This window comes from Lissotriton vulgaris, chromosome 6 (assembly GCF_964263255.1).
Source record: "Lissotriton vulgaris chromosome 6, aLisVul1.2, whole genome shotgun sequence".
Classification (NCBI taxonomy): domain Eukaryota; kingdom Metazoa; phylum Chordata; class Amphibia; order Caudata; family Salamandridae; genus Lissotriton; species Lissotriton vulgaris.
Window position 1 is genome coordinate 1,629,920,552 of NC_141694.1, and position 26,423 is coordinate 1,629,946,974.

The window sequence follows — 26,423 nt, forward strand, 5'->3', positions numbered from 1 at the left end:
GAAACACAGCAAGAAAAGCCAGAGCACCAGTATATCACTTCTTTTATTTCCATTTGGCACGCTCATGTGAGCATTCTTTCCTATGGGAGAGTGTTGCAGTACCTATGAGTGGCTATGTGTTGTGCTGGACTTACTGCAAGGTTGGATTGGAGTAAATATGCAACTGTTTTGGGTCCTATTTGCCTGTACTAACTTTTGAAGTTACGTTTGTGAATATAAATTGGCTTACTCTTTTGTGGATGGGTGTTGTGTTTACATATCCTGCCCTAAAGACCTCCTTATCCTTTCTTACTCCTTACTAATACCCTCCCATTTGGGTATAAGTATTTCCCATTTTCCAGTCACTGCCCCAGGTTCCTTCCATTTTTCTACTATAATGTATATCTATGTGTTTGAAGACCGTCAGAACCAGGGCGGATAATTCTGCTTTAAAAAGACAGGAGAGAAATGAAGATATCTGCACGTAGGTTGTGAATAGCATTTGTGGTGCAGTTTATATAGCGCTTGAATGCCCTGAGTCTTGGCACTGCCAATATCATTAGAGAAAGAAGGAGAATTAAGACCAGGGGATAAAGTGCTAATGTACTGCTTGAAAAGCCAAGTATTCAGGGATTTTCAAAAGGACATCACATTTGGGCACTTCCTTATGTTTATGGAAAGGGAGTTCCATAATTTTGCAGCCTTCCAAACACAACTGCCTCCCCATGCAGCTTGGGCATTACTAAGTGTTTTGCTTCTGAGGATCTCAGTCTCCTAGGAGGGCTGTACCAGACAAATGTCTCACGAAGATGCTGTGGACCAATATTATGTAGTGCCTTAAAGGCAATATAAAGCGCCTTTAATTCAATCCTTTTTGCCACAGGAAGCTAATGTAGCTACATCAAGGTCTGTGAGACTGATTGGTATTTTAGTACTTTGGTTTCCAGTGAGAAGCCGAACTGAGGCATTTTGCAGCATCTGGTGTTTAAGAAGGGATTTTTTCTGGATGCCAATAAAAAAGGGCATTCCCATAATCCAAGTTGGCTAGGGCTAAGAGGGTAACCACCAATTTTTGAAGGTTGGAAGGGATAAAAGGAGAGATCTCTGCACAGGACTAATGTAGTACTACTAAACGTACTACAAAGTGCAGTTTGGGCCCATAGATACCTAAGTTACACTTCATATATAAATTGTATTTGCACGCATCGCCACCACTGTGGTGATTTTATTAAGAGGTGTTCAAACCCTAGTGATCTTAATTATCCCTCAGGAAATAAAATCTAAAGTGAGTCAGCATTATGATCACAGTTCATATAATAAGCAAAAATATAGCCATTCATTAAATAACAATGCGGCAAAGTGTCCCCGTTACTACCATTCACTGAACTTAATTGCCACCATGTGGCAGAGGGGATCGCCCCCGGGTGTAGATAATGCACCCTAAAACTATTGATATGGTATAACTAGCCAGGATACAGGATATGGCAGAGATACCTGCGTTGAGAGGTGATTTTAGCTTCCCCCCCATAAGTCACTAAGGATGACTATGGGAGAGCTCCATATTTTCAGCATTGGCACGTTTTCTTCAGTTACCTTATCCTCAATCCTAGACAAAAGTGAATAATAAACATAAACTTTGGGGAGAGCATGGTGGAAAGGGACAGCTGGTAATGTATGTATGTTTGTAGTCTAAATATTTAGTCAGAATGCATGTTTAAAAATTATTTCAGAATCGTAAGTGGCCTCGCATTCAGGTGTCTAAAGTCTGTCTCAGATTCACTGTCAGCTAGAAGTAACCAATGTTGTATAAACTCTCTGGAAGAGTTCAAGGTACTGCTCTCTGACGTGGGTGATGTGCAGCACTGTCATAGCTTGGAGCTGGCAAAGACTTTGACGGTAGCTGATAGGGAGAAATGAAGATAACATTCAACAACAGTCTTTGGAGTCACCATGCCGATGGTGCAGCAGGCAAGCTCACCATGATACAACAAGGCAATGAAGTTCATCTGCCTTAAACTGACCTGACCCAGGATAACACTTTAACATTTACTATACACATACTATAACTCTGAACTGTGTTCAGTCATACATTTCAAACTAGGAGCTTCCTAATGTGATTCGACATTTATTATGGGAAAAGTTTAGGCAAGGCAACGGTAGTGACTGCATTCTACCCCTACAAATGGTCAGCAGGCGACATTTGGCGGTGCATGCTTTTACACTGTAATATAAACTTATAAAGAGTCTGATGTAAATTCACAGATCGGGGGAGAACTGGCAGTGTATCATTTGCATAGAAGTGGAAACATATGCCTGAGCTTCAAGCATGCTATGTAGAAGTTCCATGTAGTCACTGAAGGTAATAGGGTTTGGGGGGACATGAGGAACCCTGCAATTTGGTGCCATAGTATAGGCACTGTTATACCATCCCTGATGACTAGGATGACCTTTCTGAAAAGAAAAGGCTGACATAATTTGAGTAGGAGCTGAGACCCCAACAACCTGCTCCTGATAATTTGAAAGAATGTCATGATCTATGCCATGGGCACTGTCAAACATTTTCCCAGGGGACAAAAAGATTGGTCTGTGATGTTGTCCGGGGCCACATTGATGCCAGAGGGGTGGCAGTCGGGCAGGGGTGTTCGGGGTGGGGGGGGGGGGATTTGTTGGTAAGATGGCTGTAGGTTAAGTGAAGCATATATCTCTAGTGGGAGAACTAAATAATGTGAAACCAGAAATCCTGGGATTAATTCCGGCTTCCCCACTTTACCAAATTGTGTGATCCTAGGGAATTGTTTTATTTCACTTTTCCTCCTTTTCTTCATTATCACATATAAGAGGACCTCGAAATACAGGACTTCAGGATGTGTGCTGTACAAAACCTTTTCCTGTGTTTGATATTTGATGCACTATAATGTTGTTCATGAACAATTGGACCCCACGTCACCCAAAGAGTGCACATAACTGTCACGCCTCTTAGTTCAGGGTTGGCATTGTTGTCAGGGTGGGGGGGGAGGGGTTCATATTTAATGTTTCTAAAGTTAATGTTTGAAAACTATCACTATTAAATTATTGCTTCTCAATGCACTTACATAATCTGATGTATTAAGGGGAAAAGATTTTGTATGTTAATTGAATACATGTATTTTATTTTGAAGAGGCTGACATATTTCTACACTTTTGTAGCAAGAAGTCTTCAAAAATGAAGGTATTCCTAAGGTTAAGCAGTGCAGGACACACTAGTCATTTCCTGTCTTTAACAGCAATTAACCTTTAAATAATACATGTTTGCTTGTTTATTTAACATATTTTTATTGTTAGTGCTGAATTGAGTAAAGAGTGCTGCTGTTGACCAGGGAGACGCATGTAAAGGTCAGGAGTGCATCGTATGGCCCCCGGGTCCGTGCTTTGAGTATCAAGGATCTATGGGCTTAAAAGCGGTACAGAGGACCAAAAGCGCTGCTAGTGCAAACAGCTCCTTATATATATTGTCATTGAGTCTCTATTTAACATTCATCAAAGTCAAATAGGTGCTATGAGGGGGCCTAAAGCCTGAGAGTTAGATTCATCAAAATGTCATGCAAATGACAGGGAGACAGCAGGAATGCGCCATATCTACTAAGATAAGATGCATTCCTAGTATCAACGCAGGCACCTTTGCGCCATGGTGCAAGGGGGCCTGCGTTATAGGCAGGATTGTTTCTGTGGAGGAAGGAACACCTTCCAGCACAAAAACAAACCTCAGAGGCATTTTTCTCTTTCTTCATGTGCTGTAGAATGTACACCTTGTGGCAGCTGCTTTTCCCCGACTGCGACCCCAGTGGTTGACTGGCATTGGCGGCAGTTTGGACACAGTCTTTGCAGAGTCAATCCGCCCATCTCGTAATACGGCAGGTTAGCTTGGATGGTATTTTACCAATCCAAAGCTGTAATACTCTGCTTGGAGTGGTAATATAGTTTTGTCATTTCTCAACTTGGCATGAATATCACTAGCTAATCCTATGCATAATTTGTTTGCTGCAAAAATGACAAAAGGCTTTCCTGCTTTTCTTGCTCGTTGAGCATAACAGTGTGCTAATCTTATGTTTTAGACCAGTCACACTTAGGTGGTCTTGCCCCAAACTGTTTGTCTTACTCCTCCATTTTTGCTGATCTTGTTCTGTTGGCCTTAAGACCCTGTGCACGGGACCATTGCTAAACAGTGCAGAAGTGCATGCGCTCTCTTCTTGTTGCTGGTGTTGAAGATGCGCTCCAAGAAGAGCAGCTCTCCTCCTGAACTTGGAAACTATCCAGCGTTCCTTTGTTTGTTTTTTCTTGTGTTATGTTTTCACTTTCAAATTACAACAATATAAGCGAGGGACTCTAATGCTTGGAAAAGGGGCGGGTCTGTAAAGCACAAAGACAAGGAAATCCCTATTCGAAGAGATCAAATATAAACAAGATGGATATATGAATAGATGTTAAAACCCAACCAAAATTTGTATTTTGTGGGATAGGTACTTGTTATAGCACAAACATAAACTCCAAATGTTTTACAGAGAGAAAAGACAACAAATTAATTTACAAGTTTCTGAGATGTGTAACAATAATTGCTCAAGAATCAATAATCTACTCAAATATAAATTACTTATTTAAAACCATTATAAAAACATAAACACATTTTTTGAAATTCTTCAAGTGCAAATTTATAAAGTGCAAATTCATATGATCGCCAATATATTGCAAAACAGTAATTTTCTAGGCACATTGGTATCATTTTTATATCCACTTCACTATTTAAAAAAACAAATGACAAATACAAATTTAAAAAAGTGTAACATTAAAACCAATAAAATTGTCGATGCAGCGCTTCGGCAAAAGTTTGATAGTTCTTCGCCTTCTTCAGGACTGAAATTATTTCAATTTAATTAAATAACAATAAGAAACATTTATTATCAAAACTATGAGTGCATAAAGACATTTTATGTTTGCAACACATTCTCTAGAACAGCAACGTTCCTATACTTTTAACTTCACATTTATTTCAGTAGCCTACTATTCAATTAATCCACCTACAATATAAACAGTACAAAATACCTCTCAAACAATTTTTGCCAAAACGTCGCTTTGTTTTGTTTGTTTTGCATAATGTATGCAGCACTCCAAGCTCATGAGGGTTTATTTTTTATATATAAATGTATCAAAAATAACTTCAGACTTAGACTGCCATATAAATTCTGTACAAAAGGAAGCAGGGAACTCCGGGTAGTTCCCAAGTTTAGGTGACGAGCAGGTCCTTTACATAGAGACCCTACAACACCACCAACACTCTGAATTTGCTCATCTCAAATGTCTGATTATTTAGCAGAGTTTTTAAGCATAGGGTTAGCACAGTGCCAACCACACCGAGCTAGAAAGGGATAAAGCATTTTACAACAATATCTTTAAGCAAAGGATTAGCAAATGTCCTAAATGCCAATCTGAACTGTTATAAAAGCCTTTTATCATTCAAGGTACATTATTACAGCTCTGGATTCTTAAAATACCATCCAAGCCAACCTGGAATGAATAAAAACAACCCCTGAAATATGTTGTGCTCTAGTTAGAGCTTATCGGAGAGGTATAGCTTTGTCCAGACACAATAGAGCTCCTAGTACAAATCAAGACAATACCCTTTCAGGCTTAGAGTGCTTCATAAATTATGCAAAAAAAAGGAAGCAGGGAAATCTGGGTATTTCCCTACAACACCACTGACACTCTGAATCTGCTCACCTCAAGTGTTTGTTTCTCTAGTAGAGGTTTTAAGCATAGGATTAGTGTATGTGAGTGTGTGTACATATATACAAACACAGCTCTCTCTTTCCAGAGTGAACAAACGGGACGAACTTGCGTACTCCAAATTTTTGCACTTTTCTTTTTTTATTATTTTAATCCTTCAGTTGTTGGGATAGTTCGGCAGGCAGACACAGATCTATGCGTTTCGAAAAAACCTATCTCATGCTCACAATCGTGAGCAAGGGATAGGTTGTACATATGTGTATATATATATATATATATATATATATATATATATATATATATATATATATATATATATATATATATATATTTATATATATATATATATATATATATATATATACACAAACACACCTCTCTCTTTCCAGAGTGAACAAATGGGACGAACTTGCGTACTCCAAATTTTTGCACTTTTCTTTTTTTATTATTTGAATCCATCAGTTGTTGGGATAGTTCGGCAGGCAGACACAGATCTATGCGTTTCCCGAAATGCATAGATCTGTGTCTGCCTGTGGAAATATCCCAACAACTGAAGGATTAAAATAATGTAAAAAATTTTTTTTTTAAAGTGCAAAAACTTGAAGTACGCGAGTTCGTCCCGTTTGTTCGCTCTGGAAAGAGAGAGCTGCGTTTGCATTGAAAGCGGCTTGGTTCTGGTGCAGGGAACACAAACTGACATAGAGCACAACGAGGAACCGAGTGACAGTGATATATATATATAAATGGAAAATCCCGCCACACTGCAAAGCAAGGAAACAGGAACACGGACGCCACTTAATGCTGTTGTTTTAATTTATTTGAGAGATTTGGATGCCAGGATGATGCGTTTCGCCCACCTCGTTGGGCATTTGTGATATATAGTTTAGTTAAACATCACGTGATAAGACTCATACTTGGTCATGGAAAAAATACATTTTCAAGTATAATAAATAGACAGGACGTAGCTTATACGTCTAGGACTTCTTATACATGAGTATATTGTAAAGTGCATGTATAAATAAAAACATAGTTAAAACATTGCTGTACAAGGAATACATTTCATTATGTTGTATAACAATTTCTTAAACACATTGTAGATAAGCGATCTTAGATATTAGTAAAGTTGGTAATAAAATTTAGAAAAGTATTTTTGTATTTACAATTTCATGTACGTTTGATGCTTGCTTAAATGCATTTACAAAAAAATTGAATCTTCTTACAGCTTTATCCTAACATGTTGTTGGCTACTTTTATTGTAGTACCTAACCTTTCTTTGGGCCCTATGTCTGTGCATAGTTCTTCAATGGAACAGTTACCTATTGCTACCTTGGAGAATTATTAAAGTGTCACAATATTTTAGAATCAATGTTATGTCATTCACCTTATGAATTCTGTGTAAGATAGTGCAGTGAGTAGGGTGCTCACTGTTGAGAAGTGTGTGATTTGTAGGTCACAGATCTTAATCCTTTCAGATCAGCCTTTTGTACTTCTGAGGTCAGTAAAATGTATACCGAGTTTATTTGGGTGAAAGAGTTCTATGTAAATCACTTTGGATATAAGTGTTCTATAGATAACTGTTGGTGTTCTGAGTTGAATTGGTGAAAGAGTTCTATGTAAATCACTTTGGATATAAGTGTTCTATAGATAACTGTTGGTGTTCTGAGTTGAATTGGTGAACAAAGCTATCTTTATATCAAACACTGCAAAATAAATTGTAACTTCTCTTTTGCTTAACATAGTAAGATGATGTTTTCGATTTTGCATCTGCACAGAACCTAGATTCATTTTAATAAACCTGCAGAAAAGATTTAAAAGAAAATATAGCACCAGGTGAACCGCTCAAATCTGCCACTGAATAGGTTTAACCCGATTTTATAGATTTTGAAATACACCTCATTTACATAGATCACTAGTAATGCTTTGCTCTTCTACTTGATATCTTAGAGTACCTGCTGCTGGTGTTATGTACACAGACCTATCACCTTTCTCCACATCTTGATGGCGATATTCAAACAGTACTGTCCAATTCACATACAGTACAAAGGGGGACGATTCACAAAGGCATTTTAAGTAAAGTATTACCCCGGTGGTACTCTTTCACACACTCTTACATGCCTTTGTAAATTGGCTCCAAAACATCTACAACAGGAATAAAATGGTAATATTCTTGTACAGTTAGTACAAAGAGAAAGGACTGTGCTCTCTGTGGACTTTTTCCTGAAAGTAAGTTGGATATTTCGGTGCTGATTCATAAAGTCATGTAAGAGTACATCAATGAGTACTGCTGTAGTACCATTTACCATACTCATAAATACTTCTGTGAGTAGTCCTTTGTGTGTTATGGGGCATATAGGCCAACAACTGGTAACACGTCACAGCTATTTTACCCCTAGTTGCTGTCATCTTCAGTGCTGTCCAATGAACAATCTTAAATGTGGGAAAATCACCTCATTCTTTTAGGTTTTGTAAATTAAGTATCAATAAATTAGGTATTAGTGCATATAGCACTTACAAACTAGAAAAGCGTGCCATGAAGCGCTATAAAAAGACCCGATTATTATGACTTAGAATGAGAAAAGTGAAACCAAGTACCAGCACGTCTGGATCAGTTGCCTGAAAGCAGAGGGTTGGCTAAAAGCCTCACATGTGAATGCTGACTACAGATATTGGACAGGTGACAACTGTGCTCAAAGCAGAAAGGCGGTCTGTCCTTCGAACCATCAATGTGGATTCAAAGATCAGGGTCACTTGTTGCTAGTATTTACTCACAATCGCCCAAAACATATTCCACTCCATCCAGCATTCGAAATCAAGTTTCATTGCTCTTCTTGGCGAGGCTGAGCCTTTATATAGTGTCAATAAAATACCTAGACGGCCTAGACAGAGCCTTTATGCCACCCTTGTATCACCAGTATCTCAGTGCCGACTGCTGTAAAAGGTTGTGTGTGAGACTCTTGACTGCATGCCCTGTGGCACCGTTGATAAAGTTAAGATTAGAAGCTGATCTCTCGTCAGCAGGGTGTTCATCAGTTGCTCATAACTTTACTGTTCTCTTTTCACAGGATCATTGGACTGGTTGCAGATATTGCCAGATTTGGAATTTTCTTCGTCATCCTCCTGGCGCTTCATCTGATTGGGGAATTTTTTACGCTTGTATTTCTCGCAGTCGTTGATAATCCAAATATAGTGAATGCTGCTGTGACGTTGATAAACATTTCAGGAATTCTCATTGGAGCTGGAATTTTAAGGTACGACTCAATAACCGTAAGTGGAAATAGGAAAAATTGATTTTGTTTTTAAGGGCAAGTCGCCATTTCAAAGAAAGGTTCTTGCCAATACACCATATATATTGCGTACTTTACTGCGCTAACGCTTCTCCAATACTGTGGGCCTTTTTAGTAAAGGCAAATTTGGCCGTACACATAGGTGTATGACTGAATAAATGTATTTTTGCCTGAAAAGTATTAGCAAAGGGATTCTTGGAAGGCACAAGCCAATTTATGGGGGCATTAATCTCCACAGCCATAAATCCTACTCATTACAAGGCATGCTTTGAACTTTGGGAATGCCCACGAACATGTGCATTTGTGGTAAATCTCCAGCTCCTCTTCAATCCTTTTCCACATTGAAAATTGTCAGAGATCTATGCCTGCATCTAAGCAGGAGTACTGCCCTTCCCTTCATAGGGTGGGTAGGGGAGGGGTCAGTCCCAGATTTGCTGGGTGTGTAGGGGAAGGACTTTCTCCATGGGGAAAATAATTTAACCATTGAGGAAAAAAACATTGTACAGGGAATCCTATGTCCCCTATGCAGAGTCCTTCACTTTTGATTATTCAACAGAGGGAAAAGCATCACACAAGAAAAATCAACTGAGCACCCAAGGACCTTCCCTTGTGTAGCTTACCAGACATACTCCTGGGAATATTGGTGAATAGCTAAACGTAGGACGAGAACATTCAGACAGAGGTGGAAATATCAGCCTATATTCTTCTTCATTTTTGTGAATCAGGCATTTTAATTAGAGCATCTGTGGTGATTTTACAAGAGAAGAAAATATAATTGTGTGTTAAATCAAGTGATCAGGCACATTACAGCAATACAGATAGGCATGGACCCATTTCTTTCTAAGACCGTGATAACCATGTGTGAACCAGGGAAAGGTAATTTCCTTTGAAACATTTATGCGATCTGGCCAATTAACTGCCCTACATTTATAGGGGGTAATAAATGTTTGCACTCCCACAAGATTCAGCTTTTATGATACCAAAATGTTTCACAAGTTCTATCCCCACCAGACTGGCGCTGATAATCTTTTGTAACACATATATACATAATGGCTTCCTTAACAAACACATACATTTTTTTAAAGATACTGCTAGTAGTATTTTAACAGTGACTTTCAGTGTATTTACTCATGTGTGTTTTGTTGCAGGAGTTTACAAGAAATGCCACAAGTATTTCAACTACTAAGTTACATTACATACCAAAAGTATGCCTGCGAACTTCTAGTTCTCAATGAATTTTATGATGTAAAGTTTGCATGTGGTAAGTTTTCTATGTTATCATAGTATTTTACAAACTGACAAGTTATTTCAAGAAAATCTCAGTGCTTGAAAAAAAAAATATATATATATATATATGTATCGATATATATATAAGCTATATACAATCTGTTGATACGATATAAAATTACTATTCACCAACAATGAATCATTGGCTTGCATTGATAAACACTTATGCCTTGTTTTAGCATTGTTCTCTGCAGATCCTTGCCACCTCTATGACCCCAAATCACAGTAGTGGGGATCATTCCAATCCCTGTGCAAGTTGGTGTTTGCACACAGGCAGAATTTGAAGTCTGGGCGTTATCAGATTTTCTATGATCGGATTATGTTGTTCAGTCAGTGGTGGAATTCACTCTTCATATAGACATGCATAATAACATGCAAATTCCTGAGTATCCGTTGTGGGTTGGTAAGAATTTGTGCAGAATAGGAAAGAATATTAGGGACCAATCTAAACTCCTGGTCTGTATTCGCCAGCGAGTATATCAGCTTCACTGACTTGTCTCCAACCTCATAGATATGATATTGTGTTGCTGTATAGGCCAAGGAAGCAGAATCCAACAAGATTTGTTGGAGTGACAACCACATCAGCTCCATCCGGTGCCTCATTTGGTCCTCCGGGGATCTATTTGTCCCCCCCTCAGCCCGGTCTATCGCCACTTCTAAATCTAGAGTTTCAAAATATTGTCGATTTTTAGCCGCTGTTAGTAACATGTACCCTCAATAGTAGTTATAATGCCTCCAATGGCAAAGTTGGAGAGTCAACCGTGCCTGTGTTTAGTTAAAGATAGTTAACCATATGTGATCTAAGGAAATCTCGAAAGGTTGCATCTTGGAACCACCATATCCTCAACTGCTACAGCCCAGTCTTTGTCTAACAGGCGTTCAAAGCTTAACTCAAATTGGGTTGTCAGTTAGGGCCTCATGAAGAATTTGAGCCACCACTAGTTTAGTCATGTCCACTGCAGGCAGGAAAACATAATCTAACCTGTATTAAGATTTGTGAGAATGGTAAAATGTAAACTCCCTGACATTAGGGTGCAACACCCATCATGCATCTGAGAAAGCCAAGGAGCGGGACCATACATTTAGGAAAATTGATTTACGGGGTGCTCAAGTGCTCCTAGTATTCATCGGAGGGTCCATGACTGTATAAAAGTCTTCCCCTACAACAACATTTGCCCGGTGGTGGACTTGAGTAGCACTTGTGTTAGCACATTTAATGCACCGTCAAGATAGGCGTAGCATATCCTGATATAAAGGTCCATCTCAACTTCCCTACAACACCTCTACAATATATCTCTCTCTGAGCGGTATCAATTGACATGTGCATATCTATATGCAGCCAACCCAGCCTAATTATAATCATTGTGTACATACCTCCTTTCTAGATGCCCCCAAGCAGAATTTAGTAAAACCACGGAGTTTGGTCCTGGGACAGGGGGCAGCTGGACCCAAATTACAGTGAATAGAACAAAAATGCTAGCCCTCCTACTTATTTAGTCTCGCCTTAAGTTTATGAGACAACAAACAAAAATCAACGTTTCTTTGTTTGTATGGGTAATTTTATTTAACCCTTTTGTTCATTATTTTTAGTAAGATTTATCTTTTTCCATAGGCAAGAAGAACACTTTATATACACCTATATACAAATACAAAACATTTATACATATTTACAACAACTATACAAATAGCACATTGAGTCAAACAGTTATCAACAAACTTCACGTGTGAGAAAATATATAGCAATTCTGTGTTCACAAATGGTTAATCTTTGTGAAGTAAACAAAAAACCGCTACTAGACCCAAGAGGTGGAAAAGAAATGATGCGACAGAAATCAGAAATTAATTCACAATTAGTTCCACCAATAAAGACTGAACCCGTCAAGGGCAAATATTTTGAACTGTCTGTCTGTCGTTTGCCTTGCCAACGCGTTTCGAATCTGTCAAAGCTTACAGATTCTCCTCAGGGCTCTCTCAATGTTTTGGATCTAAACAAAAGAATAAAGCGAAGCTTGTGTCAGTGTTTGTGACTTATTTGTAAAAGGCCCCCCTAAAATAGTTGGACTGTGCTGAACTGGTTACCTTTATACAGAGTGCGGACGGCTCTCGTGATTCAGTTGTACACGAAGGGCTGTGCGCCGCATGAAGTCAGTACTTTAGAAGAATGATTCTGGAAAAAATCAATCAAAAGCTTACAATGCCATCTGGAGCAGTGCCAAGCGACTACTACAGACCTAAAGCTGCTTGCTCATACCTTAGTCGGGTGTGGCATTAGATGCTATCTTAGGTCCTCTGTTTGCTCATTCTATCCTTTCCGAGCGACCTGTAAGGCATAAGGGTCACGCTCAGTATTGAAATTGTATGTGGTGCAAAGACACTCAAGGGATGCTGCGGGATAATATGAAGCCACCTACCTAGATTTCTAGTAGTGATCACGGGGCGTCGATCGCCATGCCGTGTACTCGTTGTCCAACTATCACTCGTTCAATCAGTGGCGGGGGTGCGTGTCCCTCGCTGTTGTATGCGTCTTACTCGCGCTAAAAAACAAAAAGTGTCACTTAGTCCCTGGCTGAAACAGACTTAATTCAGTTTAAATGTACTGAAGTCTCACGCATTAGGAGCCTCTCTCACGCTCACCTTTCTTCCTCGGGAGCAAACCAGGAAATGCAAACACAGGAACAGCCTAGTGGCTGGACAGGGCTCCTACATCATAGTGAGCCTGGAGCTGAGCATTCTGGGTGTTGTAGTTTCCAAATTTTAAGTGCATGAACTTGTTACAATCTTGAGATTTCTGAAAGCGTGTTCAACCCCGTTTGGGTGCTGTTGAACTTGAGTATCAAGTAGGCCTCTTTTTTCAAGAGGATCTGTTCTATGTTGATACACGTTTTTGACTGGTTGATGTTAAATAACACTGTCCAAGTGAAGTCATTTTCCCCGTGTTGCTTTTCGGAGAAATGTTGGACAAGGGGCGCAGTTAGTACTTTCTTTTTTATGCGCGACCTGTGTTGGGTCATACGTGTGTTGACCTGCTGATTGGTCTTCCCAATATAGATTTTTTGGCAGCTGCAAATTATGGCATAGACGACATTTTTTGTTTTACAGTTGGTGAAACTGGTATGAGTCCAAGACGTGTTGGAATGTTGAAAGGTGGTGCCCTCAATGGTTGTATCGCACGCGATACAATTCCCACACCTATGGTGTCCCTCAATGGGTTTAAGACCCCACTTTGACAACAAGTCACTTTTGGGTTTGGCCAATCTGATATCCGCGCGGACTAGTTGCTGGCCAATATTCTGATTTCTTCTGAAAGCAAATATTGGACGTGGGATAGGTGTCTCTAATTGTTCCAGCAAGTGCCAATGTTTCAATCCCATTTGGCGTATGTTGTGAGTTTCAGCACAAAATGTCGTCACGCACACTAGATTCTCCAGATCACGTTTTGCTTTTGTTTCAAGGAGGCACTCCCTCGGGGTACAACGTGCTCTTTTAAAAGAATGCTTAAGAAGCTTTTTGGGGTAACCTCTTTGTGTTAGTTCTTCACAAAATTTTGATCCATATTGCTCAAATTGTGTCAGCTCCGAACAATTTCTCCTAATTCGGAGAAGTTGTCCATATGGCAAGTTTTCCCTCAGGTTTCTGGGATGTGAGCTCCCATAGTGGAGTATGGTGTTCCTGTCCGTTGCTTTCTTGAAGAGTGAGGACTTCAAAACACCGTCAACATCTCTCACTTCCACATCAAGGAATGTCATTTTGACATTACTTGAATCTATTGAAAATTTTATGTCCTTAACAGTAACCGGTTCAGCGCAGTCCAACTATTTTAGGGGGGCCTTTTACAAATAAGTCACAAACACTGACACAAGCTTCGCTTTATTCTTTTGTTTAGATCCAAAACATTGAGAGAGCCCTGAGGAGAATCTGTAAGCTTTGACAGATTCGAAACGCGTTGGCAAGGCAAACGACAGAAAGACAGTTCAAAATATTTGCCCTTGACGGGTTCAGTCTTTATTGGTGGAACTAATTGTGAATTAATTTCTGATTTCTGTCGCATCATTTCTTTTCCACCTCTTGGGTCTAGTAGCGGTTTTTTGTTTACTTCACAAAGATTAACCATTTGTGAACACAGAATTGCTATATATTTTCTCACACGTGAAGTTTGTTGATAACTGTTTGACTCAATGTGCTATTTGTATAGTTGTTGTAAATATGTATAAATGTTTTGTATTTGTATATAGGTGTATATAAAGTGTTCTTCTTGCCTATGGAAAAAGATAAATCTTACTAAAAATAATGAACAAAAGGGTTAAATAAAATTACCCATACAAACAAAGAAACGTTGATTTTTGTTTGTTGTCTCATAAACTTAAGGCGAGACTAAATAAGTAGGAGGGCTAGCATTTTTGTTCTATTCACCCAAGCAGAATTTAGCACTAGTGTAAACTGGTGTTAATCTATGAGTTAGCCACTCTTGCCATAGTGAAAAATTACATTTGAGGTTTTTCACTGCCAGCATATGTAAAACATTACATATACAGGTCCTACTTTTTAAATACCATGAAACTTGCTCTATGGGCTTCAAAGACCTGCCGTAGGAGTCACTTATACACATTAAAAAGGAAGGCTGCGGCCTGGTAAAGGTTTATTTTGCCAGGTCGAAATGACAGTGTAAAACTGCCCACCAAGGCTGCAGAGGCAGGCCTGGAGACATGTTTCAGAATGTACTTTAGTAGGTGGTACAATGAGTGTAATGCAGCCCACTAGTAAAGTTTGATTTGCAGGCACTGGGCTCAACTGATACCATACAGTAAGGACTTTGAGGCAAAATAAATGTGTCTATCAGATGTATGTTAATTTTACCATGTTTAAAAAGGAGAGCACAAGCACTTTACCCTTGGTTGGCAGGGGTAAAGTACACAGAGTTCTATGGCCAACAAAAAAAGATTCAGCAACAGAAGGCAAATGTCTCTTGGAATAATCACCAGAAGAGGGTGACTCAGATGTGTATATCTAAAGATAAAAGGCATTTAACACAGTTTTATTCAATATACTACTTCTTCCATTGAAGTCTTGATATTCATTTTTTTCGTGGCAAAATTTTATGAACAGTTCTTGGGTATGCTGCCACCTTGGATGGATATATAATTTTCATGGGGAATTAATTATGGGAAACCAATACCACAAATTCAGTGGCAGAAGTCTTAATTGGATTGGATTCATTATAGGCCCTTTTGCCTCTATTAAAACGTGGTCGCCTTAGGAAACGGGTTTACTGCAAAAAGTGTGTGAGCTGTTGCTGTTCTTTGGCATGGATTATTTCTAATCAAGGCGGATATTGGGTGTGCAAGCATTTTTAATCAGCAATATATTCATGCATTGATTGGCTTACCCCCAATTATATGATATATTTCTGTATTTCACAATGGAACAATTTTCCTTTGTAGAGGTTGCCCACCTTAAAGGTTAACTGTGATTAGGGCCTTTGACTATGTGTTTTAAAGTTCATTCTTTGGAGTACCAATCATTTTAAAGCATGTAGTAAATCCACCTTTTCTGCATAGTCACCTCAGATATTTCACCCTTTGTTGGACCTTATATCTTTGATGGGTTTAGAACTTTACCCGTGTTAACCAGAGGTAAAGTGCCTGGCACCTCTTTTCCTCATGATGAAATTGATATGCTTCTAATTGGCATATGTAACTTACCTATGAGTCCCTTATCTATGATATGAAGGGTACCCAGGACCTGTAAGGTAAATGTCACGTGTGAACTGCCGCACTAATGGTGCCACCTACTAGAGTGGCTGTGCAATCATGGTTTTAGGCCAACTAGTGTAATCTGACTGTGACTGTTTAAACACTGCAATTTGACCAGTCAAAATAAACTCTTTCGACAGGTCAGAACCTCCCTTTTAAATTTTATTAAGTCACCTCTATGTAGGGCTTTTAGCCCACAAGGCACAATGCAAAGACATGTAGGAATTTATTGTTAACATGTCCTTACAGTGACCAGAGCCCAAAAGCTATTACTCACTAGGACAGGCCTAGCTGCACTAAACAGAAAACAAAGATACAGATTAAAATCCTAACAATGTATTTTGCAAATGGAACTAGCTAGAAAAATAATTATTTAATAGTTAGTAAAAATCCAATTCAACAATGAAGCTGGATTTTTAATACATATTAAAGAAAAGTAACTTTAATAAAGTTACCTTTTCCCAGCCTGAATTACCCAGAGGCAAAATTTGCATTTGCTCTGCCAGCCAGTAATTAGCATTTGAATAAGAGTGAAAAAGGTGTGAAATGCTTCCCAGGAATAAATAATAGGCTGACCTGAATGGGGATAGATGACCCATATGAACCACACAGAGTATTCAGGGTAGGGACTATGAACATCCTTTTTGACATTACAGTGTCAAATCCTGCTTGAGTGTCAAAGGCCATTTGACTTGTCTTCTCGGTTTCTACATAAAACCTTGAGGCACACTATAATTCTTGTGTATCCACTGTCTGGTTGCTGAAGGACCTTCTCTGAACCATCAAACATCTTCCTTCGCGTTTTACATATAACACTAGTGGCACACGTGAAAGGAAGGGAAACAGGATACCAAGACAATTCTTGGGTATCTACTTTTTACTTGCTGGAAATCTACTAGGCTTCTCTCTGTGGGTCGGGTTTACTGTGAGTACAGTGGCGACCCTAAACTGGATTTTAGTGTCAAATGTGGAAGACTAGGGCATTACCATAGTACAAGCTACACACACCCCAGGCACTCTGGGTCTACGCTTAGTGTGGACAAAGAGTTTCACATTCTTGAAAATGCGCACGTAGATAAGGTTGACCTCTGGAGCTTTTAACCCATTGCTTAGGAAGTGTCTAGGAGTCAATCCAGTCGCTTGTGCGAGGCCTTAATGTGTCATCTCCAGGCACCCACTTCAGGACACTCCTGGACCTGAAGAAGATCAGAAGAGGACTAAACATGCTATCTTTGACCTGAGAAGAGACCTGCAAGGCTGGATCCACTCTCTCTTGTACCTAGGATTCCCGTGTATGCCACTCCTCTCCACTCTAGTCTAGTGGATTCCAAGGCTCATATGCCTGACCACCTGTTCAAGCTACAAAAACACAACAAGCTACAAGAGGCTTTTCCTGCAACTGGCCCTGGCTGGAGCCTGCTGCTGACCTTTACCTCACACCTTGTGAGTCCCTAAATATCTCACCTGAGGTCCGGTGGGGGGTGGGGGGGCTTTAGAAGTGTACTCTTGTGGTGGATTTGGATTTGAAGGACTAAAATTAGATTGGAAAATATTTGACCAGGAAGAGCCTGCTCCATGGCAGCCAGTGCTGAACTGTGCCCAAGTCCTAGTCTACCATGACCAATGACTAGCATTCACAATGTATTCTTCTTGGTGCTATTCTTACTTAAAACTTTTTTAATTCATATAGCCATTTATTATATTATTAAATATTACTCTATTTTTATAATTCAGTTTGGGATATTTATTGTTTAGCATTTTGACTTTATTATTGTTTTGGTAGCACATACATACTTTACACATTGCCCCAAGGTAAGCTTGTCTGCTCTGTGTCATAGCTATCACAGAGTTGACATCAGGTTAATTTAGTGACTTTAAGGGTTCACCATGACAAGGGTTGTGATTATTTCTTTAGGTGGGTAGTTGCGAACCCCATTTAATAAAAATGCACAACAATGCAATTTTAATAAGCGTGACATTAGAGTTCTTAAAATGTTTCTTTTTAACTATTTTTTGCAGGTGCACCCAACAGCACTGGACCGTCCTGCTTATTTTCCGATGGCAATGAATTCATCGAAAAAACCTATCCCGGGGCAACCTCCAGATTCACCATGGACTTTCTTATGTTGTTTGTCTTTATACCAGCCATAATAATTCTAGGAATCATCAGCTTCAAAATCAGAGATTTAGTAGCTAAAAGATAGTGAGAATAGATTGGAAAATACTAAATAATGAAGATGTGAGTTTGAACACAGTAGTGGACAGACAGCCACAAAACTAACATACACAAAAGAGTGATAGAAATAGTCCCTTGGCTAACTTTCTGTCTGGCCACCTTGTTTCATCTTCTTATTGCATGAAAATAAGATTCTATCTTAATTCATTATTATGTAACATAAGGTTTCACATGTTTGTACAAGGCAGACCAGAACGGAAAAAAGTTGTGACCAGTGGGAATAAATTGTTAAACAACCTAGACCCACTTTTATTTACTTTATATATTAATAATTTAGATACGGTTTTAATGGGTGCTAGCTTGGACCACTACGTGTAGGTGAGCGGCTAATACCAGCTCTCCTATACGCTGATGAAGCTGCCCTTTTAGCTAGAACAGAAATTGGCCTACAGCGTCTTTTAACATTGTTTGCTTTTTGTATGAAGTCTTTGGATTTGGATGTTAATTTTTCCAAGTCTCACCCCATGGTTATGGGGGTAAAACCCAAGAAATATAAAACTCACTATTGTGTAGGGAATAGTATAACACGGGTGGTGTTGGTTTTATATTTAGGAGTGTTATTTGATGAGAAGGGTACATGGGTCCCACAAATGAAAGCCAAAAGAAATGCAATGGCTAGATCTACCTTTGCTGTTCTAGACTTTGCACATAGATTGAGATCGAAGCCAAAGTATGCCATGTTAAACATCTATAGGGCTAAATGCTTGGCTATAGCAAATTATGAGTCAGATCTTTGGGGATACAGAGAAGCGGCAGATATCCAAATAGTGGAAAATACATTTTTAAGGAGTCTTCTATCTGTGCCACAATCAACAGCTACTTATATTATCCACCAAGAAACAGGTCTAGGTTTCATATCAGATACTATACTTATGGAACCTTTACTTAAATGGATAAGCATTTAGATAAACCCAGAGCTTGGGATGAACCGCAATATCATTCGCTATTGTTTAGCTCTTGACAGAGCAAATATTATCCCCCGGTTAAGTTACGTGAAAAGGACCGCAAATTATTTGGGGAGACCAGAGTTATTTAGCTCCCCAGAGTAACTTCGAAAGGAGGACATGGGCTGGGCTAAAAGTATGTACCTGCAATTATCCGAAATGGATAGAGTGGCTGTAGAATTAACTAAACCCCTTGTGCGGGCACATCATCTGGTACCCACATCATGATCAATTGAACCATATCTAAATATAGTTACTAACCACCATCATCGTTTACTTCTGGTGAAATTTAGATTGAATCAACCACATTTACTCCTTGCAGAACCAATTTGCTGGCAGAAGCCAGAGGACCTGAATGTTTGCACATGTGATAATTAATTTTTCCACTCAGGACTCAATGCATTTTGTCTTATTTTGTGAGCACTGTTTGCACATCCGAAATCGGCTCATTTTACCTATTTTAAAAGGCAAAGGTTTTATACAAACTAGAGCTGCTTTTATATAGCTGCACATGTTGTCCAATGTTTGGGAAATCTTTAACATTGCTAGTTTTATAAGTTGAGCAGTCAGAATGCGGAAAAAAGAAGGATCGCTATTAACTAGTATATTTTAAATGTAATGAAATGTTTTTTGACGATTCAGATTCTGATTTCTCTGTATTTTGTAATGATAGTGTTTTTGTTATATTTTCAAGGAAAATGTTATCGTGATTTTAATGTGGTATGCTTTTATGGTTTTAAATAACCGATTAAAGTGAATTTGACTGACAAAACAACTGAACCAGTAAGCTTATTAATCGGTCACTGGTTTGGTATACAATTCAAAAAATATTATTTATTAGCCTTATCTTAAAGCGAAAACCCCAAGCTCCTAGGCGGGGTAAAGGAAGAAGTGTATCTACATGCAATAGTGACAAAACAGATATCTATTGCCATAACAACAGAGGACATTTCTTCTATATGAAAAACATCTACTACAAAAATCAAGAAATCAAAACTAGTCAAGTATTACAGTGCAAACACACATATATACAAAGTCCCTCAAACAATAGGAACCCTCTCTCTTCCACAACTTTTTTCATACATATATATGACTGTGAATTCAAAATATGATATGCAGTTCATATGTCTGGACAAGGCAGTGCATCACCTTGTGGACTGAATACTCAATGATTCACAAACCATGCTGCAGTGAACACCTGGACCTTGGAAAACAAGCTACTGACCAGTCACCTTCCGATTTTCAAATATGAACCACTGTCACTCTGTTTGAAGTCTTTGGAAATAGGCAATGGAATTAAAACACCACGCAAACATATCATACCTTTTTTGAGTGGTGAGAGGTAAAATCTATTTGGCAACTGTCTGCAGCGCCTTTTGGGGAATTTAGTCCCCAACATTACAACGTTTTTAAAAAAAAGTAAACGCTCATCACTCACTCACTGGACCCAATGGAAATTTAAGATTTTAACTTTCAGCAAGAGTCTCTAGCTGGTAAAAGTAGCTGAAATCTGTTGGTATAACTCTGGTAGAGAATGGGGAATTCCCAGCAGAATTTGGTGCAGTATTTCCGATTTCTCAGTGAAAGCTCAGGGTCCCACTTGTAATTCCCAGTACCGCCTGGTATCAGTAACTCCAGTAGTGCCGAGTTACCACCAAGAAACCTGAAACGCTCACAATGAAGCCCTTTCACAGAACACGGCTAATAAGTCCTCGTCAAAGAAGAATTTTTTGTTTAAAAAATGAATATTATTTGGTGTTTTTGTTTCCACAATTTTTATGTAAATGAAATGTAATGCAGATGGAGCAGATGCACTTGAAACTGAGTTTTGAATGTTTGCCAACAAAAAATAAATATGCTAATAAAATAACGCTTACCTTTTCTTTACAAGCAAGACCTGCTCACAATTATACCGTTTTCAAATAAAGGGAAAGGTGTAGTTGTGTGTAGACTTGAAGTTTATATTAATATTATCCACGAATCCATAGCTATAATGCTGCAGGTGCTGTACCAATAAAGATATTTTATCCACTATTACTCACAGTTCTCATTCCTGCCCCAGTGTCCATAATTAAATGTATCAGGCCAGTGTCAGAGAGACCTTTAATGAATTGACAAACAAGATGGGAGTTCTTGAGCCATAGTGAGTTTATAATTTAATAAGTACTCCTGATGTTTTTTAACCAAACGCAAATCACTTGGTATGAATGTAATCAATACTACTCATTTACTGTCAAACATCAAAAAAAGACAAGCCAAGTCATTCTGAGTGAAAGTACATCAAGGTGAATATTCTGGTGGTCTGTCAAACTGTAAACGAGGGCCTCGATTTTTCTACTATAGCTAGTGCTGTTGCAGGGATTCTGCTCTTAGAACAGAACTATGCTTAGAACATGTAGGGTCTGTGTCACCATACCACCTCAGTACTTATGGGTCCGAGTCCGACTAGCGATAGTGCTTTACTTGCCCTCCTAACCTTATCAGAGAAACAAGTGAATTGGCACCCCAGAACCCTGTCAGGGACTGATGTAACAGGACACACCCTTTCGCTCTCTCACCCGTACTCATCCACAATAAGATAACTAGGTGACACGAAGGAAGTTTAGAATATTAATTTAAACAATTGTGCTCTGACATATAGGATATATGCCGTGATATGAAAACAAATGCATACTAAAAATACTGTTAGCAGGGTTAATAATTCATAAATCATGAATCCCTGCCATTTTATAGGACAGAGTAACCTAAACACCCTCCCTTCCTAATGAAGCTAAATGATGATATATGAAAGATATCTGGTATTGCTGGGGGACCCCGTACCTTAGCATACACAGATGAATGCTCTACAACTGAGTAGAAACAGTGCTCTTCACTCAATACTTCCATTCCATGTGATCCCTCACCATTCATGTGCTCATCAATATGACAGGACTTGTGCGCTCATAAACAACAGATGCATTCTTGTGTTATGTATAGGTGCGAGTGCCTGTCCAGAAAGAATAACAAGGGACATTGATGTTTGACCTTGTCTATGGTGTTCAGACTAAATCCCAGGAAAAGAACAGAACGCGAAAACATATGCAGGTTCCATGTGAATGTATAATGTGGCAAGCACTATATTGATTATTAAAAGCTCTGAACACATTTTATAGGCCCGAGCCATAGGCTGAAACAAGTAAGAGGGTTTTTAACTAGTGGTATAGCAAAAGATAGAATGGCTACCATGCTATTAGAATATTTCGCACACTATACGCAATTAAAGAGGAAGAGACAAAAATATGAGGTTGGTATGCTGAAGCAGAAGCTCTACACCAGCGTTCCCTGGACCACTTCATTAAGTTAAGTACATTTAAATTATTTTGGTGAGTACTAGTAAGTACTTATAAAATAATGCAGACTATAATAAATGTACTTAACCTTACAACATATATATGTGTATATATATATATCTATCTGGAACACTCCAAACTTTCTCATCCAAGTAAGGCACTGACTCCGTGAAAATAGTTGATTCCAAATAAGTTTATTCTCTCATTTAGGCTGCTTGACGCGTTTCGGCGGTAAGCACCCGCCTTGTTCACAACATCATGACAGACTGTGATTGTATTTATACCCCTTAGTCATTGCATTACATCATGCACGTTTAACTCCTCTTTCCGTGCACATTTTAGCTTGTTTTTCACATTTCACACTCGTGTCTAACCCAGTTCCCATGGTTATACGGGGCGTCGTCCTAATTAGACTGACATAGAGGAGTTATTTTCACTTTCACAGTTAATTGATTACATCATCCGCCCCCATGCGTGGTTTCGTTTCTATAGAAACCCTCCCGCAACATGAGCCCAGTGATTTCCTCATTCATGTCGTGCCTGTGCCTCGCTGTGTATGTGCCTCGCTATACTTAGACCGACAGACCTTCGCGCGTCAAATCGCGTTTTAAATCTCCCTCGGCGCTGGTGAGTTTAGTAAACACAGCTTGTTGCCTATTCTTTTTCGCACGCAAGGACATTTGCATTATTTATCCTTATTTAAAATGTTTCGGGCCTGCTATGCTAAGCATATATTATTTGGCGCGTATCTGAGCGGGTGCAGTGGGGAATGCTATGGAGATATTACGAGCGCGTTTATAAACACACACGATTCACTTTGTCAATAGGCGCGCGTTTGTAATCACGCCTAGTATTTTCATTAATGGGCGCGTATCTGAGCGGGTGCAGTGGGGAATGCTATGGGGATGTTACGAGCGCGTTTATAAACACACACGATTCACTTTGTCAATAGGCGCGCGTTTGTAATCACGCCTAGTATTTTCTTTAATGGGCGCGCGGGGTTGGTTAGGGAAATATACTGCTTTTGCTTAAGTGTGCTGATGCATTACCATAGCGCCTGCGTTCTACTGCTGTTGCCTTATCTCCCAGTGGACAAGGTCACCCATTCCTGAGATTTATATGACAGGACTTGTGCGCTCATAAACAACAGATGCATTCTTGTGTTATGTATAGGTGCGAGTGCCTGTCCAGAAAGAATAACAAGGGACATTGATGTTTGACCTTGTCTATGGTGTTCAGACTAAATCCCAGGAAAAGAACAGAACGCGAAAACATATGCAGGTTCCATGTGAATGTATAATGTGGCAAGCACTATATTGATTATTAAAAGCTCTGAACACATTTTATAGGCCCGAGCCATAGGCTGAAACAAGTAAGAGGGTTTTTAACTAGGGGTATAGCAAAAGATAGAATGGCTACCATGCTATTAGAATATTTCGCACACTATACGCAATTAAAGAGGAAGAGACAAAAATATGAGGTTGGTATGCTGAAGCAGAAGCTCTACACCAGCGTTCCCTGGACCACTTCATTAAGTTAAGTACATTTAAATTATTTTGGTGAGTACTAGTAAGTACTTATAAAATAATGCAGACTATAATAAATGTACTTAACCTTACAACATATATATGTGTATATATATATATCTATATCTATATCTATATATATCTATATATATATATATATATATATATGTGTGTGAAGGTTAAGTACATTTAAATTATTTTATAAGTACTTACTAGTACTCCCCTGCAAATTATGTATTCCTGATATTAATGCAGCAAAGCTTAGCTGTGATGTAATGACTCCAGATGTACAGCCTGAGATCTGCGAAGGTGTGCCTACTGATGATAATCAGGGACTCATAGGCCCCCCAAGCCCCAGGGACCGCCACCCCTGGGGCTTTTCTAAAATAATTGCAGAGGGGGCTTAGGGCCCCCCTGCAGCCCCGGGGACTGCCACCCTGTGGCTTGTATTTAAAAAAAAAAAAGTTTGTGGGGGGCTTGAACCCACCCACACACCCCAGACACCGCCACCCCCGGGGCTTTGTAGATGGTGGAGGGGGTGCCACGCAGCCCCACTCTTGGAGCCTTCAATGGCCCTGGGGACCGCCACGCCCCAGGGCCGGCTCCCCACAGTCCCCAATGGATAGGGCCAACCCTGGGGAATGGGGTCCCCTGGCCATAATTGGCCCGGAGGGGGCCACCCATTATGGAAATAAAAAAATATATATATATAAAAAAAATGAAAGGTTGGCCCCAGGGGATGGGTCCCTGGGCCATAAATGGCCTAAGGAGGGGGGCCACGCAGCCCCCCTCCAATAATAAAATAAAATTAATAAAATGTCCATGCCCCGGGGGAAGGGGTCCCCGGGGCCGATTATGGCCTTGGGAGGGGGGGCCACGCGGCCCCCTTCCAATTTAAAAACAAGTAAAATAAAAAAGGGGTCAGGCCCTGGGGGATGGGGTCCCCAGGGCCAATAAATTAGGAAAAGAAGGGAGGCCACACAGCACCCCTTTGTAGGAAGGTGGCTACCTGACTATGGTTACCCCAGATTTTTTGCCTTGTGTTTAGCTGGTTTTCGACTTAGTTGGCCTGGTTCCCTGCTAATCAGGGCCCCAGGCTATCTGCTCTCTCTGTAAAATGGATTCCATGTACTCTAGGTGCATAACTAGATTGGCTTGGGTCACCTTATCAGCCCCTGTACAGAGCATTATAGGTGCCCAGGGCATAGGTGCATCCAAGGCCTACCAGGGGCTGCAGCATATCTTTTGCCACCCCTGGCTGGCTGTCTAAAATTGACACAACTGGCTGATCACTCAGCTGGGGCAAGGTGGTGTAATCACCCCTTGCTTAGATATAGTATGCCTATATCTAAACCTAACTGGACACATACATACCCATCAGTCACTCCTATGGCAGGCCTTAACAATCCTGGAAGCAGAGTGCTTGGTTTTATGTGATAAGGTGCTCTAGCATGAGCTGAGCCTGTCTGCAGCTGTCGGGACCAATTCCCTAAGCTGTTCCGGGATAATGCCATACCATATACTATTAAGTGCATTACAATCCTCGCGGTTATATGTTAACTTTGGTTTGGCTTTATCAAAACATGTCGTGTAAGGTGTCATACGATTTGGAATACGACCCCCTCGCCAGTCCTGGCGACGGGGGTAGCATTCCATGCCTCAAGAGGGAGACGACATGTTACTTTGCTAAAACGCGGTTGATTTTAAAAGAGCCTCAGATCCACAAAATGGATGCTTCTGCCACAGACACGAGTCTGACCTCCTGCAGCTGACCGAAACTCAGCCAAGGAGGCCTGGACAAAGGCTTTCCTGTCGCTGGGAGGTGTTACACCACCCACCCCAGACAGGAGATAGTGGATTGTAGCAGGGAGGTTTGAAAGAAACCAGACACTGCCTGGGGCGCACAAGGCTGCCCCTTGCATAATCCGGCCAAACTGGTTCTGGGGCACACCAGCCCATGTCCCAGCGCGGCCTGGATCAAAGGAAAGAGGTGTATCCACCCCCTTCCTGGGTCCCACTCATAGGAGGGGACCTAGCAGGTAATCCAGCCTCCTAGATTGGTTTAAGAATGGGAGCAGTGCCAACGCACTCAGATTATCCTGATGAAACATTTGAAATGAAACTCTGGACCCTTCGACATCCTACTCAACGTAGAAGACTGAAGAATCTCCCTTGTGGTCAAGGAGTGACCACCCTGTGCAAACAGGCACCATCCAGCACCTCGACGTCTGCTTTGTTGCAGTTCCCGCGGGAACTCGAGCAACAGAGATCGACGAGATCAAGCTTGCCTGCCTTCTTACAGCCCGATCCACAGTCCCTGCAGAGCTGAGA

At 40.0% G+C, this 26,423-nt stretch overlaps 1 protein-coding gene across 1 annotated transcript in view; it reads left to right on the forward strand.

Moving 5' to 3' along the window:
• Window positions 1-21,104, forward strand: part of ABCG5 (ATP binding cassette subfamily G member 5) — a 131,057-nt gene extending 109,953 nt beyond the window's left edge. The window contains exons 11-13 of the mRNA XM_086927799.1: window positions 8,799-8,984; window positions 10,169-10,281; window positions 18,077-21,104. Of these exons, the coding sequence (XP_086783925.1) occupies window positions 8,799-8,984; window positions 10,169-10,281; window positions 18,077-18,261 (484 nt within the window). The 3' untranslated portion in view covers window positions 18,262-21,104. The remainder of the gene's footprint in view (window positions 1-8,798; window positions 8,985-10,168; window positions 10,282-18,076) is intronic.
• The last annotated feature ends 5,319 nt before the right edge of the window (window positions 21,105-26,423 follow it).